Source organism: Alligator sinensis, unplaced genomic scaffold, assembly GCF_000455745.1.
Source record: "Alligator sinensis unplaced genomic scaffold, ASM45574v1 scaffold47_2, whole genome shotgun sequence".
In the NCBI taxonomy this organism is placed as follows: domain Eukaryota; kingdom Metazoa; phylum Chordata; order Crocodylia; family Alligatoridae; genus Alligator; species Alligator sinensis.
The window spans coordinates 1,178,093-1,192,344 of NW_005842150.1; the positions used below are offsets into that span (position 1 = coordinate 1,178,093).

Genomic DNA, 14,252 nt, shown 5'->3' on the forward strand with positions numbered 1-14,252 from the left:
TATTGCATTGTCCTAGGTTTTATTTTGAGTAAATTAATCATTCATTATTTTACACTGTAAAAAGTAATCACACACACATATGCATTCACAAATTAGATCATCTTTATCATACACCTAGATTTAAAAAACAGATATTTTCTGATATCAATATAGTTATGCTGATTGCATTTTGAAATAGAGAAGCTGACAATAGCTTCATACAGTATCTCTCAAGTATTGGCATAAATAGAACTTTTTTTAAATAGAACTGCATGTTTTCACAGGCAAATTTTGCTAGAAACATTAGCATTAATACAAACAAATGCTGTTGACAGAGCTGAAGCATGATAGCCTGAATAAACAGCTAATTAAAAACTAGATTCATCATTTTAAAATTATTAGATAAAGTGAAAATACAATCTGAAATACTAAAAATTAAAGTATTTATACAACAAAACCGTTTCTATTAAACAAAGGAAATAATTTTCATATTTAGATGTATTTGCTCCTAAAATGTTTGGAAAACTTGTAAAGGATTTTTATAAACTTGTGTTAGAACTTGTAGCAAGACTACATTCAAATTTACAGCACAATCCTATTGCAGTTTATGCTTCAGGACAGCTGCTTATCAGTGCTTCCGGATTTTAGTATCAACTAAATTGAAGATTCTTTAAAATGTGAAGTCATTTCCTCATATGTAGAGCAATTTCACTTATTTTTAACATCTATTAACCAACAGATGTTAGGAACTGCTAAAACTGTGAATAAGTCCAATTAAGTTGAGGAGACCTGTATCCTAAATTCAAGAATCTGAACTACAGAGGCATAATTGAAGAAAAGAAAAACCTGTCTCTTTAGCTGCAGTAATTAAAGCACATAGCTAAAGTTATATTTCATTAACATTTCACTACAACATTGGAATTCTGCAACCATTACATTATTTATGTGATGATATTTTACAACTTAGGAATTTTATTTAAAAGATAAAAGGTTTTAACATTGCAAGATGCTTTAAATATCTCCTGTCCGGTTGTGGAGTCCCAGCCGCTGCTCCTGCTTTGTCACACAATCACATTGCTTCCAGCAGTCTTTGGTTTCCTTCCTTTTTTGTCAGATGATCTATGGGTTTGATTTTCTGTTTTTTCTTTATACAAAAAAGAGGAGATGTATGTAAAAAAAATTTCTGATCTATTAAAAATACTAAGTACTAATTCTTCATAGTAATGTGGTATTGCATGCAATATATTTTAATGGAATTATTAAGCAGCTCTACTTTGAAACACAACCATGTGTGCCCTCTATCATTCACACACACATGCACATTTGCACACGCACACCGTAAATACATGCACAGTTTAGAGCTATTTTCACAGTAAGCGTATACTTTTCAAACAAGTCTTCTCCAGAAGAGCCAAGTGTGTGTATGTGTGTGTGCATATTTTATTTACACACACACACACACACACACACACACACACGGAGCAGGCTTCAGTGTAGTTGGGGAGCACAACATGAGAGAGATAGCTCTAAAAGATCTATATGGTGAGCTGAAAGCAGCTTAGCCAACAAAGAGCTAAACATAGGTCACAAAACTTTTCGCCTGAAAATCATGACCAGGGGTTGTAAATTTTCCCCCTTAAAGGAGAAAATTGTGGATTTTCCCCTTTAAAGGAAAAAAACGCAGGAAACCAAGGGCTTACCCTCACAGGCTGGCAGCCTTCCAGCCTACAAAGCACCCTGGGCTGGGGCTCCTGCACTGTGCCAAGTGGCCTGGCCACAGGCTCACCTCCCTGCTTCCCAGGCAGCGTGTCCTGGTGGCCCTGCCCTGCCCTGGCCCTGACAGCACAGGCAGCAGCTCCTGGTGCCACCAGCCAGGCCATGCAGTTCCTCACCACCCCCAAAGTACCCCCACCTCCTTCCCCTACTGGAGGAGCAAGTGCCTCCGGGTGGACCCTGCTGGCAACAGCACAGAGATGGGCTTGCCAGCAGCATGGAGTGCTGCCTCGGACCCCCGTACCCTGCTGCAGCCTTGGCACCTGGGCACCTTCCCCCAGAACTGTCAGGCACCTGCCACCCTCCCACCCCCTTCCACACACCCCTGCCACCCACACGTGCCCCACACAGCCCCCTGGACAAATGTGGCCAAAACCAACTCCCGCTAGCACAAGGAGCAGAAAATTATTGACAGAAATCTGTATACAACTGAAGGCCATGCAGTATATTAGGGGCAGAACTCTGATCAGAATTCCGGACTCTGGTCTTAGCCTCAATAAACTAAGCAATGCAATTTGCTTTGAAAGTAGGAATGATACTATGGTCAAATATGGATGCAAAGCATTCTTATTACATGTAAATACATTTTTTGAAGACTGTAGGCAAGCATCTCTCATCCCTGCTCATCCCTAAATCACTGAAGTTAATCAGAGATTTAATTTAATTGGAAATTACCTCAATTGGAAGCAAAACAAATCAGACACTATGTGCATGACCACAGACTACAAAACAGCATCATTCTTAAATGCATTCTCTCTCTCTCGGGACTTCATTTTTATTGATTCCTCAATAAAGTATAGATATGCTAGCTGTCTTATCTATATATGAATCAATTCCCAAGTTATATTACGTAGGAAACAAATTTTTTATGCTGGAAGAAAATTGCTTAACATCTTGAAAATGAGGTATCATATAAATGAAGAGAATAAAGCTAAACAACATAATAGTAGAGGATTAGATTCCTAGTGTTTATGATTCATGTCAATCTCTGTTCTAGGATGACTCATAATTTAACATTGCCTATTCCCTAGTAACAGTCAGAGCTGCACATGCTTTTCTCTGAAAATTGATTTAAGTAAGGTATCTTGTGGGCTGAAGCACTTAACTGATGTTTTTGTGACTCTTCCAGAGTTGAAAAATGTGTTTAAATTAAGTTCTTTATATTTTCTGTGATTCAGCCATGATAGTTACAAAAGAAGGCATCTTCAGCACAATTCATGACATTTTCCTGCCTACAGGCCTAATCAAATCACATGTAAAGCAATGGCTGATTTTTTGCTAACTGCAGAGAGTGGAATCAAAATTTAAATGAGATACATTTTGGATGTCCATATTATTTTACAAAATTCAAGAGTATTTCATCTCTACATACACCTTTGATGTGAGACTAACAGGGAGCAAAATATGTTTGTACATATATGTTTCCTGTAAACTAGATATTCCAGTGCAAATTTTTGCACTCAAGCACCTTATGTGGATTTCAGACTGTTCATGGATGGCTACTGAAATGTTTCAGAGCAGTGTTGTGAAACAATTATAAATAATTACATAATAGTAAAAAATTAATAATTTAACATAATTAAAATATTGATTATTTATTTAATTTTGTATGAAGAATTACTGTATTCTGGGAACCTCTGTTGTTTGGGGGTTGTTTTTTAAAAAAAAAAAAATGAAAGTTTTGGCTTCATCCCAAATCAGAGAAGGAAAATACTTGAAATTTTGAAGAGTATATTTTGGTATACCAGAGGATGGTAAACTTTACTAGTGGGTCTCATGGACACTTCTGCTGACAGATGAGGAAGGGTAAAACTTGAGGGGCATCTGTATATGTGCTCCAGGGTGGAGGGAGGAGTGAGTGGGGGAGGGGGAGGAGGAACTTTAATTAGAGTGGCTCTCAAATTAAAGCGACTGCAGCTCCATGTGTATTTAGCATCCCACACTTAAAAATGGCAATGGGGGCGTTTTAAGTAAAGCTCCTTCTATGAGCTTTAGTTAAAGTGTCCCCCACTGTCATTCTAAAGCACAGGGACACTGAAAACACGCTGCAGAGGCTGCTGGAGCATGCTAATTAGTACAATCCAACAGACACAAGTAATTGAGTCTGCTCCAACATGTGCTAAGTATGGGTCGGAGCAGACGTCCAGCACCTGTACAGGTGCCTGAGAACTTTGGGTTCTATCCCAGGTTCACAAGATGAGTGCTCTAACAGGCTTCTCTGTCCTGGTACCCTGGGTGAGAATCATTGGTATGAACGATACCAGACTATTAAGAAAATCATTAGATAACCCATTTTTCATTTGTAAAGTAGAACGCAGACTTTTGAATGTAAAAAACTTGAGCAGAGTCAGTGACAGATGTAATGCAGGGAAATACTGATCAGCACCCTAGCCCCTCAAACCAGATAGAAATATTGAAATACAAATGTAAGGTATAGTATGCAAGACCACAATACAATCTTTAAAAAGCACATGAAGCCCAAACATTTGCATACACCATCTCCCAGACCTAAGTTCGGGTATACACAAACATCTGAGCAAGGAAAACACAATGTGACCATACAGACACAATTAATTCTGTTTTATAGGCTGTGACAAATTCCCTTTGAAGAGTCACGCTTAAGCATAGTCATAACTCTAGTCAAATCACTTACAAGCTCATCTTTCGTGACTGGCTATCTTTATTCCCATTGTTTTTTTGATCAACTGAGTTAACTGAATTGCGGGAGGAAGTTGCTAAGGGGGAACTGGAAGGAAAGGCAGCATTCCCAATATTGCTGGTGGAACGAGTCCGGAATGAATCATCTGTAAGAAAGAGACAGGAAATTAAACGTAAATAAAACATATTGTGGCTGGGTTTAATGGGTTTTGTACTGTGGTCTAACATAAAATCATTTCAGCTGTAAGTAAACTACTAATTAAACATTTCAATCAGGTGTTGCATTGTTTTTCCTTTATTAGTGTCAAAATACTAATGGCTTTGACACTTATTATATATTTTTGGGTAGATCCACGTGAAGTGAATTAATTTCAAGGTCAAAATATATCTAGACACTTCTTTTCAAAACTGGGCCTCCCTTTCTACATCCAAAAATATGAATACAAACACCTGAAAACACAATTTTAATAATTTCAATGACAAATTACTGTTGAAAAAAAACTCAGAGTCCAAATGCATGTTCAAGTATCTATTATGTTTTAAATATGACTGTTTTAGCAAATGTATAACACAAAGTAACTCAAACTAGAAAAATACGCTAAGAACTAATCAAAGCAAAAATATGAAAATTTCTCTATTTACTGAGTATTAAGGTGTCTTTTTTCTGGTTAATCTATAGGATTGCAGACTGAATATTACTTGTGAAGTACTATTCAAAGTAGTTTAATTTTTTTAAAAGTTTAAAAATCAAGGGACAACTAACAATTACAAAAGGTAACTTTAATGGTTTGGGATATTGAAATGACACGTTTAGCCACGGAACATATTTAGAATAGATAGGAGTAAGAACTCATTCTTTCTGTTCACAGTAGCTGTTAAACAAAGGCAGACCAGCACACTTAATTTCCCTGGATTTCAGCAAAAGTTGTGACATTATGGCTGACAAAATGATTAGCCAAACTAGATAGGATGGGAACATTGCTGGAATCATAAAATGGGGAAGATGCTGGTTAAAATGAAGGAGAAAACAATGGGTCACACACATGTGAACTGTCAGGTTGGAGATTGGTTACTAGTGGTGACCCCCCTCAGGGGTCAGTCTTGGGATCTATCCTGTTTTACAAGTTTATTAGTGACCACCAGGAAAGAATTAAATGTGTGCTCATGAAATGTGTGGGTGACGAGCAATAATGACAATATGGAGGAGTGGAGTAACAGAAATGTTACGTAACTTAATAGTATAAAGTGCTAACTCAGCAGGGGCCAACGTTTTTGGCAGCTGTACAAGGTCAAACCCGCAGCACTCTAACCCCTTTCCCCTGCCCAATCTGTTGCTCTGCTTTCTAGTTCCTGTCTTATGCTTCTTGCCCAATCTGTTGCTCTGATGTCTGCTCTCTGCCATATCTACTGCTATGTTCCCCACTCCCTCCTTCATCTCCTATGTCCCACAAAGGGAGGCTACCTGTACCACTTGTGGCCCATGTGCCCTGGGACTGGCTAGCCTTGCCCCATGCTAAGTCGTGCATTTAGGGCCCCCTACATGGGCAAGGAAGAAATTCTCTTTTCTCTCCTTAAGTAAATGCTTTGTGGCTTAGGGCTTTTTGTTTTTTTGTTTATTGCTTACTTCCTTCAAAGTACCACAGTGGCCACAGCTAAAGGTGGCAGTTTTGACTTGGTTAAATTTGTTGCTCTTGCCAGTAGACAGAAACCTCTCATGTACCCAAATGAAGGGTTCTGTTCCTCTGCCCAGGGTCAAATAATCTTTCCTGAGACCAACCTTGCTAACTGGAATTATTATTTCTAGTATCCCGAGTCCACTGCTTACACAAGTCTCCATCATGTGTTATCTGTTTCTCAATTAAGCTCTTCTGAACTTTATATCAATGGGAGACGATCTTTCTGTCAGGTGCAGGTGTATCACAAATTAGCCCCAGACTGCTCCTGAGTGCCATTCCAGTCCCTTTCCCTTACACAATCTGCAGCTCAGCTTTCTATTTCCTGCCCGAGCTGCTGTTCTGTTTTCTTCTCCTTGCCTAACCTGATGTTGTTTTTTGCTCCCTGCCCTGTCTGTCATTGCACTCCCCAATCTGCCACATGCCATACACATAGGCTGCCCGTACTACTTGCAGCACTGTAACAGGGCCCCTACCCCATTACTAGAAGAGAGAAAGAGTATGGGGTGCTTGGCCCTATCCTCCTCTCTCAGTTTGTCCCCTTTTCTTTGTTGTTTTCCTTTTTTTTCCCCCCCTACTCATGCTTTCTTTATGCTGCTAGAATCAAATTAACAGTCAGAACAGCCTGAGACAAGACAGCCACAGAGTCCAGGTGCATGGAAGTGCCTGATTGCCCAGGGGTGGAAGTGGAGGGTCTGGTGACCCAGAAGACACTTTATAAGCCCAACCCTCAAGCTAGAGAGGCAGTCTGACTGTAAGAGCTACAGTGAGCAGAGCTCTGGAGCTGAGGGCCCAGGGGCTGAACCAGGGCTATGAGGGACAGACTCAGAAGAACAGCCTAAGAACCCTTACTTAGATTGAGATAAGTACTCTGAGTCTTTTTCTGTTTGGTTTTTGCGAGCACCACTGCAGAGTGAGGCAAACCCAGGCAGGGTGTTTTGTTTGAGCCAGGGCAGGCACCTGTGTGTATGGTTTTCTATTTCATCTGATGGTTGTGGCTGTAAGGGGAATGTGCGGAGGCAACTGAAAAGAGTGCCTGGGGACACCCTGAATCTCAGACCTGGCATTAAAAGGACAGAAGGCAGAGACTGGGAATAAGTAGAGGCCATGAGGTGCAAAGCCTGCTGGAGACAGAGTCAGGATTGGAACGTGTCCTGACCCACGTCCCCAAGGCCTGTGTAAGAGTCTCATGGGGCTCAGAACCCGAGGTCATGAGTGCATGACTAAAGCTGAGCCAGAAGCTTGCAGTCCTGGGCAGTGGACTCCAAGCTAGAGGGCACCGCAACAGTAAAAGTGGGATGAGCCCGGGGGAGTTGTGATCCAGACAAAGCTCTCTTCACCCTTAAGGCAGCCTCTCTGTCAATTTACTGCATCAAGGCATGACAGGAGAGAGTACGAATACAAGAAAACTCTGAGGAGACAAGAGGCATTAACAGGTAGGGACCCCTTAAGGCAGCTGCACTACACTGGCACCAGTAGATGCTCTACAAGCATCCCATGCCACAGGCTGGCTGCCCACCGCTTTACATGATGCTGCTCTTACATGCTTAGAATATACTCTGAAGGTATGGACCCACATACACTTGAAGTAGCCTCAAAACGTGGGAAGCTGCTGCTTGGAACCGTGCAGTTGTTACACTGTCACTTACAAGTGTATGATCCTGTAACAATACAGGCGAGTTAAAAAGCACTAACTTTGACCTTGGATGATACAGGGTAAAAGCTAGAATGGTTTTATGATAGACCTGACTAGGCTGGGTAACATTCCCCCTTCTAAAACCACTTTAGGTGTACATTTGTCCATACTCTGAGCATTAATTTGGACAGATGCTGCATTTCAAATCCATCCCAAAACTTATTTCCATTGACGCTCCTATTACAAAGTGCCAATGATAGGCAAGTGGCTAACAGGCATTACTAATATCTTTTTTTTTTTTTTTTAATTATTATTATTTTGACCTGAAAACTTGAGAATTACCAGATGCATTCCAAACGGCATGCTCTCATCTGTTTCTGCACAATAGAGCCCTGACCTTCATCAGAGCTTATAGGAACTACTGTAATACAAACAAACCAACAGTAGAATATTACTTACCACTAAATTGTAGTATAGAACCCTTTCCAACTCCTGATATAGAAGAGGAATATCCTGTTGCAGAACTTTTACTAAAATGATAATAATAAAAAAGATAAGTTGCTTTGTATAGAGAGGAGTTTCTTTAAATTGTATATTCTGGTTTCATTGTAATATTTATGGTTCTAAACTTATGTGAATTAAATTTGACAGAAGATAGTCTCTAAGGTGCCACCATGTCCTAAGTAGTTCAGAGGCATGAAATGTGTATGTAACAATCTACTACTTTAGCTAGGATCTGATGAAGTAGGTTGTTACCTATGAAAGTTCATGCCTCTCAAACAGTCTCTAAGAGTGACTGTACACGAGCACAGAGGCTGCTCCAATGTGCTGTAATTACAGCATGTTGGAGCAGACTCAATTAATTAAGTCTGCTGCAGCGTGGTAATTATCGTGCTCCCGTAGCCTTCCACGTCTCATGTATCAGTGTACCTATGCTTCAAAATGGCAGCGGGGGTGCTTGAACTAAAGCTTGTTTTATGTGCTTTAGTTCAAGCGCCCCCACCACCATTTTGAAACACAAGGATGCTGCGGCACTTTAATTAGAGCGGCTCTTGGAACCACTCTAATTACAGCACTGTCCCTCCCCTCACCCCCAGAGCACGTGTAAAAGGGCCCTAAGGTTCCACTCTGTCCAACCTGCCAGACTTCAGATTAACATAGCTAACCACCTCTATGCTTCATTAAATTTGAGAAATTGTTGCCTTTAAAAAAAATTAACTAGTTTGCAGGTAGCTATCAAAACCAAGGAAAAGGTTGTTTTGTTTTTTAAATACAGGACAGAAGATAAAGTACTTTAAATCAACCATAAGAATTTATAGACTCACATTTGCATTAAAATGATCTCTTTACTCAAATATAAAATTTTACTATTCAACTAAAACTTGCTGACTGAGGCCATAATTCATCAAAATTAAACACATGATTAATATTAAGCATATGAGCAGACTCATGTACTTAATTATCTTACTTAAACATGACTATTACATAAGAAGAGAAAGCCGACATGCAATCCACATAAGCATGTGTCACAATAACAGCAGATGGGGCATGTGCATAAAGTGGATAACTGCTGCACAACTGTTATCCCACTATCCTGGCTGGAAGTAGCCAGAAGAGATCAGGTTAGAATAATGTAGGTACAAACCAGTATTAGGGGATAATGAGTTAAAAAAACCCCAAAACCTGAAGGTTTATTTTGAGCTGTGAGATGAAATAGCTGATACATATGGGAGACTTTCCTACATTGCATGGACACAGCACTCTTATGATGGTACACCTCTTTTCACATGTACACAAGGCAGTGGCTAACCAGATTTCAGAATATATATTTTGATGGGTGCTCTTTTTGGTTTTGGAGAACGCATGCATATTTACATCACAAGTAGCATGCATTTGATTTTGGGACTGAAATGTATTGGATAAGTAATTAAAAGTGAAGAAAGAAATACTTAGGACACTTGTCAATGTTGCCATATTTTGGATGCAATGCTTGAGTACTGAAAGACTGGCTTCGAACCAACTTGGATTTCTTGCCTTCTTTGCCTAAAACAAGTAACAAATATATTTTGAAAGGGAGACAATTATTGCATCTTTTAGGGAGGTTATTTTTTTTGGGGGGGGGGCTAGTAGATAAGCACATCTTTTTAGTTTGAATCTTTCAGCATACTTTCACTGAAGGATCAGAACAGTAGTACAGCAATAAATCCTAATTATTCCACCCATCATGAACTACCAAACAGAACAAACATGAATATATTCCATATTAAGGGAAGAAAAAACATCCATTCTTCAACTGCATTACTTCTTTATGAACACACGAAGCAAGATTCTGGCTCACCAAAGAAAACAGTAGCTTTGTCTGTTTTTTTACTTGCATAGGAAAGGTGGAAGCATTCAACAAGAACTTTCTAAAGAATCGTTTCTTACTTGTTGATGGAGTTGAGCTTCCAGAAACAGAAAGAGGTATATTTTTTGCCAAAGCTGATGATGTTTTACTGTCTCTACCTAAAACAAAGCCTAGTGTAAGTACTCCATTTTGCTGTGCAGCCTTCTTTTAAATAAAGAGGTAAAGCACCACACACAATGTTTTAAGGCTGGCAGCAGCTCTGGAATATGATAGGCAGATAATTATGCTGCTTCAGGGGAGAATGTCGTGGTGTTTCCTTATTGGTATTAATCTATTTTGCATGACACATGCCACCACCCTCTCAAAAAATAAAAGCAAAAAGGAACCCACAAAACAAACAAACAGCTTACGCTTCTTTTTGAACATTTTATCACTGATGTTGGCAGACCTTCCCTCATTCTGCTGCTTCTCTTTTTCTAATTGTTCCTATTACAAAAACAATGTTATTAATATAAGAATTTATACATCACATATGTTGGAAGCCTCCAGTAATGAATGTGCTTCCAACTCACTAATCTAGAAATTAATTTGTATCTCTTAATACTTTTAACTGAATCCTCTCTAATCAGTAGTACTTTCATAAATCTATTGATGAATAGCTTCTGGAGCCAATTAAACAGCACGGTGTAATCTGAGCATGCTTTTCCAGTAAAAGAGATCATACCCAAAAACAATGGTAATGCAACAAAGGTAATTACAAAGGATTCAGGATCTACGTCATTAAAGCTTGTTAAATAATATAGGCACAGTATGTCCTTTCAACTTTTCAAAGGACACGTGAAATAGCAAAGCAAACATTCTTCATATATGTAAGCTAGGTGAGACATTTTAAAGTAAAGCTGCTTTTCAATGTAGCAAGCACAGCTAGGTTCTGAAAAAATCTTGAGTGGAAAAATATTCGTTCAGATGCCAATAACATAACAGTTAGTACATTTTTATTAAACTCTCAGGAAGTTGCTTTCAGACTGTGATCAAGCAAGAGAAATATTAACTAGAATTGGTTACTGTTTGAAGAAAGGGTATGAGACAAAGCTGGTAGTGTAAAATAGAAAAACTATGTGCTTTATTGATTTTATGTTTCTTAAGATGTATAGAAAATGTAAGGTATGACTAATGAATGGTCCAAGGGTACAAAATCAGAGATGGACAATATTTAATTTCAAAATCACACATTGTTATTTAAACTGCTGTATTTTCTCAAGCAACAAACTGAGCATTTAACGTTGAGAAGCTATTGTTGAAAACAAGGCAACTGAACTAGGTATTATTACTTGTATTTTGTGAAACTCAATTTTATGACTATAATACTAGATAGCTTTATAACACACAGCTTATATGATTATATATCTATGCATCAATCAAGTTGATTTTTGGTCCAATTATTTCCATTTGCTCATTGGGCCTACTTGATGAATAAGTATGATTACTGCCTCAAAGACTGCGTAACATTAATTGTTTTGCTTCCTTGTAGCACACTTCATAATGTGTCATCTGAACCTAGAAAACTGCATTTTTCCCTTTTAATTTGTATTATCATTACTATCAAACATAAAAAGTAAGTAAATACATTTTTTCATTAACTCAGGGTCAAGGTTGTTCAAGTGCAATACCCATTGAGTTACTGAAATCAAGGAAATCAACTGTTTAGCCACTGCTAACAACTAGATTAGCTTATGCCTACATACTGCTTATAATGCTCATAGCCTTCTCAACTACACAGACCTGATAACGTCCAGTTCTAGCACACATCCAGTTCCTCAAAATCACACTCAAGCATACCGCTTTAAATCCAAACTCAGACAGACCAAGAGTATGTCTACACTGTACACTGCAGTATAATGTTAAAATAACCACTTAGCTCTAAATGGTTTGGGTACCAAAAACAGTCTAGCTGTGATAGCATGCTTCTCAGCATGCAGTGTAAACGTGCCTAGAGACATTTTCCTCATCACTTCATTCTTTTATAATGGCAGCAGACAATGCACTACTTCTAACCAGAAGTGGCCAAATTAAGCTGGCAGCATGTGGAGTGTGTAGCTCTGGCTTGAGAACAACTTAAAATGACAGTTTGAACTTGGAGTGAGATTGCTGGGGAGCATTTCAAGCTTGATATGGCAAGAATTTAACAGGGGACATTCAGAAGATGAGGAAGTGCATAAAGGGGTTGGGACTCTGCAGAACACAGAGAGGCCTTGCCATGCAAGGGGAAAATGACAGGGCCATTTGGGCTCTGAATTTTGAATAAGTAGGAATTAGTCCCAATCTACTAAGCATCGATCCCCAGGCAGGTACTGCTCTGCCAAAGGGGTGAAAAATCAGTTCACTAGTAAGTCAAACAAGTCTCTGTGTCCTCCTAGCCAGGCACTGAGCCAATCTCTCCCCTTAACTGAGCTGGTCAAGAAGTCTGTCCACCTAAAAGACATCTGCCTGGAACAGATGAAATGCAGAGAAAGTTGAGCAGGGCAGAAAGGCTATTCGGGTTGACAGGGAGATGAGAACAGCTACAGCTCAGCATAAGCAGCTCAGTGGGTAATGCAGAGAACAAAGGGAATTGTGTGGGAGTTGTGAACTGTATTGTAGGCAGAAGGTGATGTTTCCAGGCCACTGTTGAACCTGCCATGATTGACTGGAGGAAAATCTGATTACTGTAAATTAGGGCAGGTATGCTAATATAGATACCCTTTCTTGTAAGTCTATCAACCCCTCAGCTCTTCATACACCAGACAGATTAAGGATCAGCCAGCTCCTGAAGACTGAAGGTTGAAAATGGTTTGTTTGGTGTATGAGGATCCGGGTATGCAATAAGCTAGGTAAGGGAGTGCCAACAGCAGGAGTTCCTGCCCTTGCTGACAGCGGCTGTGAATTGCAGCAATTTCAAACCGGAGAGGCAAGAAGCACTCATATTTCCCTGCCTTCCCTTCCATTAGTGAACAACTCGTGAATACTTACTAGTTCTCACACTAAGCTTCCCCACTTTGGTGGGTGGCAGCTGTCACTGGCCTTATTTTTTTATTTTTTTTAACAGGGAAGCCTGCAGCAGAGAGAGAGCCTCCTTCAGCTTCCTTGGCACAAAAGAAAATGTGTGGCACTAGTGTCTTTGCATATTGAAGCTGTATTTGAAACGCTGGAGTATCTAATTATTCAGCTTATTATGTTACCGAGGTCTGCCAAAACATGAGGTTCCCCTGGAATATGTTATAGAGGGGTGTTGTTAAAAGTGCTTAGAATTTTTTAAGCTACTGCTTTTGCAAGTGGAAAATTTCTTTAAGAAATACAGGTTTGTACTTCCAACTGACATGCTGTAATTTAGGCAATAATCAGGGAGAGATTATTTTAAAGGTTTTCACCCTACTTTAGAGTGAAAAATGAAACTGAACCTTTACTATGAATTTATTAAGGCCAGGCCACTTCCATAAAATACACTTCACTCACACCTTAAATTTTTCCCCTCAGTAGCATACAATATTTAGCCACTATATATTAAAGTAAAGCTGATATACTATGCTGAAAAACATACCATTTCCAAAAGAAGATGCTCTTCTCTCTCTTTTTCTTGATCCAACAAATCATTTTCATAAAACCTTTTCTGAAACTGGTTGAAGTTTAAAATAAATCAATAAAACAAATAATAATGCCATGCCATATCTTGCAAGTAAGAAAATGAGTAGGTACTTACAGCATCCACAGAAATTTCCATTCTGTCCAGTTCTAACACTGTCTATAAAAATAAGGTCATTTGTTAGTCATTCTAAGCCAACCAATAACTTATGTAACATTGTTACTTCAAAATATCTATCAAGGTAGGAAAGCTTAATACTGACACTCAGAACTTTATTAGAAGGCCACTTTGATATTCTTCCCCACCAAGGCCCACTCAGATTCACAAAAGAGGGGCAAAATTGTGCACACCCCAAAGTATACTATGCTTAACTAAAGAACCATCACAAAGACAGAAATAGAGACATAAGTATTAGAGTTTACTTATTACACTAAGGGGGAAGAAGTGGAGTGTTTGAAATGATGATCCCCTCAGACCTTTAGAGGAATAATCCTATTCATTCTGTTATCTGGTACATAGCAGGAGGCAGAACCACGGTTCTATCAACTCCCTGCCTATTTTTCCCTA

The 14,252-nt window shown here is 39.1% G+C and overlaps 1 protein-coding gene across 13 annotated transcripts in view; it reads right to left on the bottom strand.

Annotated features, from left to right (window-relative positions):
* PPP4R4 (protein phosphatase 4 regulatory subunit 4) overlaps nt 1-14,252 on the bottom strand; it is a 139,211-nt gene continuing 124,959 nt past the window's right edge. For 8 of the 13 annotated variants that reach the window (XM_025206287.1, XM_025206278.1, XM_006025500.3 and 5 more), the window contains 8 exons: nt 13,803-13,844; nt 13,644-13,718; nt 10,477-10,552; nt 10,147-10,224; nt 9,669-9,762; nt 8,179-8,249; nt 4,406-4,556; nt 1-1,123 (listed from right to left, as the gene is read on the bottom strand). In XM_025206287.1, the coding sequence (XP_025062072.1) occupies nt 1,099-1,123; nt 4,406-4,556; nt 8,179-8,249; nt 9,669-9,762; nt 10,147-10,224; nt 10,477-10,552; nt 13,644-13,718; nt 13,803-13,844 (612 nt within the window). In that variant the 3' untranslated portion in view covers nt 1-1,098. Of the gene's footprint in view, nt 1,124-4,405; nt 4,557-8,178; nt 8,250-9,668; nt 9,763-10,146; nt 10,225-10,476; nt 10,553-13,643; nt 13,719-13,802; nt 13,845-14,252 lie in introns of those variants that run through there. The other 5 variants (XM_025206275.1, XM_025206276.1, XM_025206277.1 and 2 more) reach the window with 5 other exon arrangements.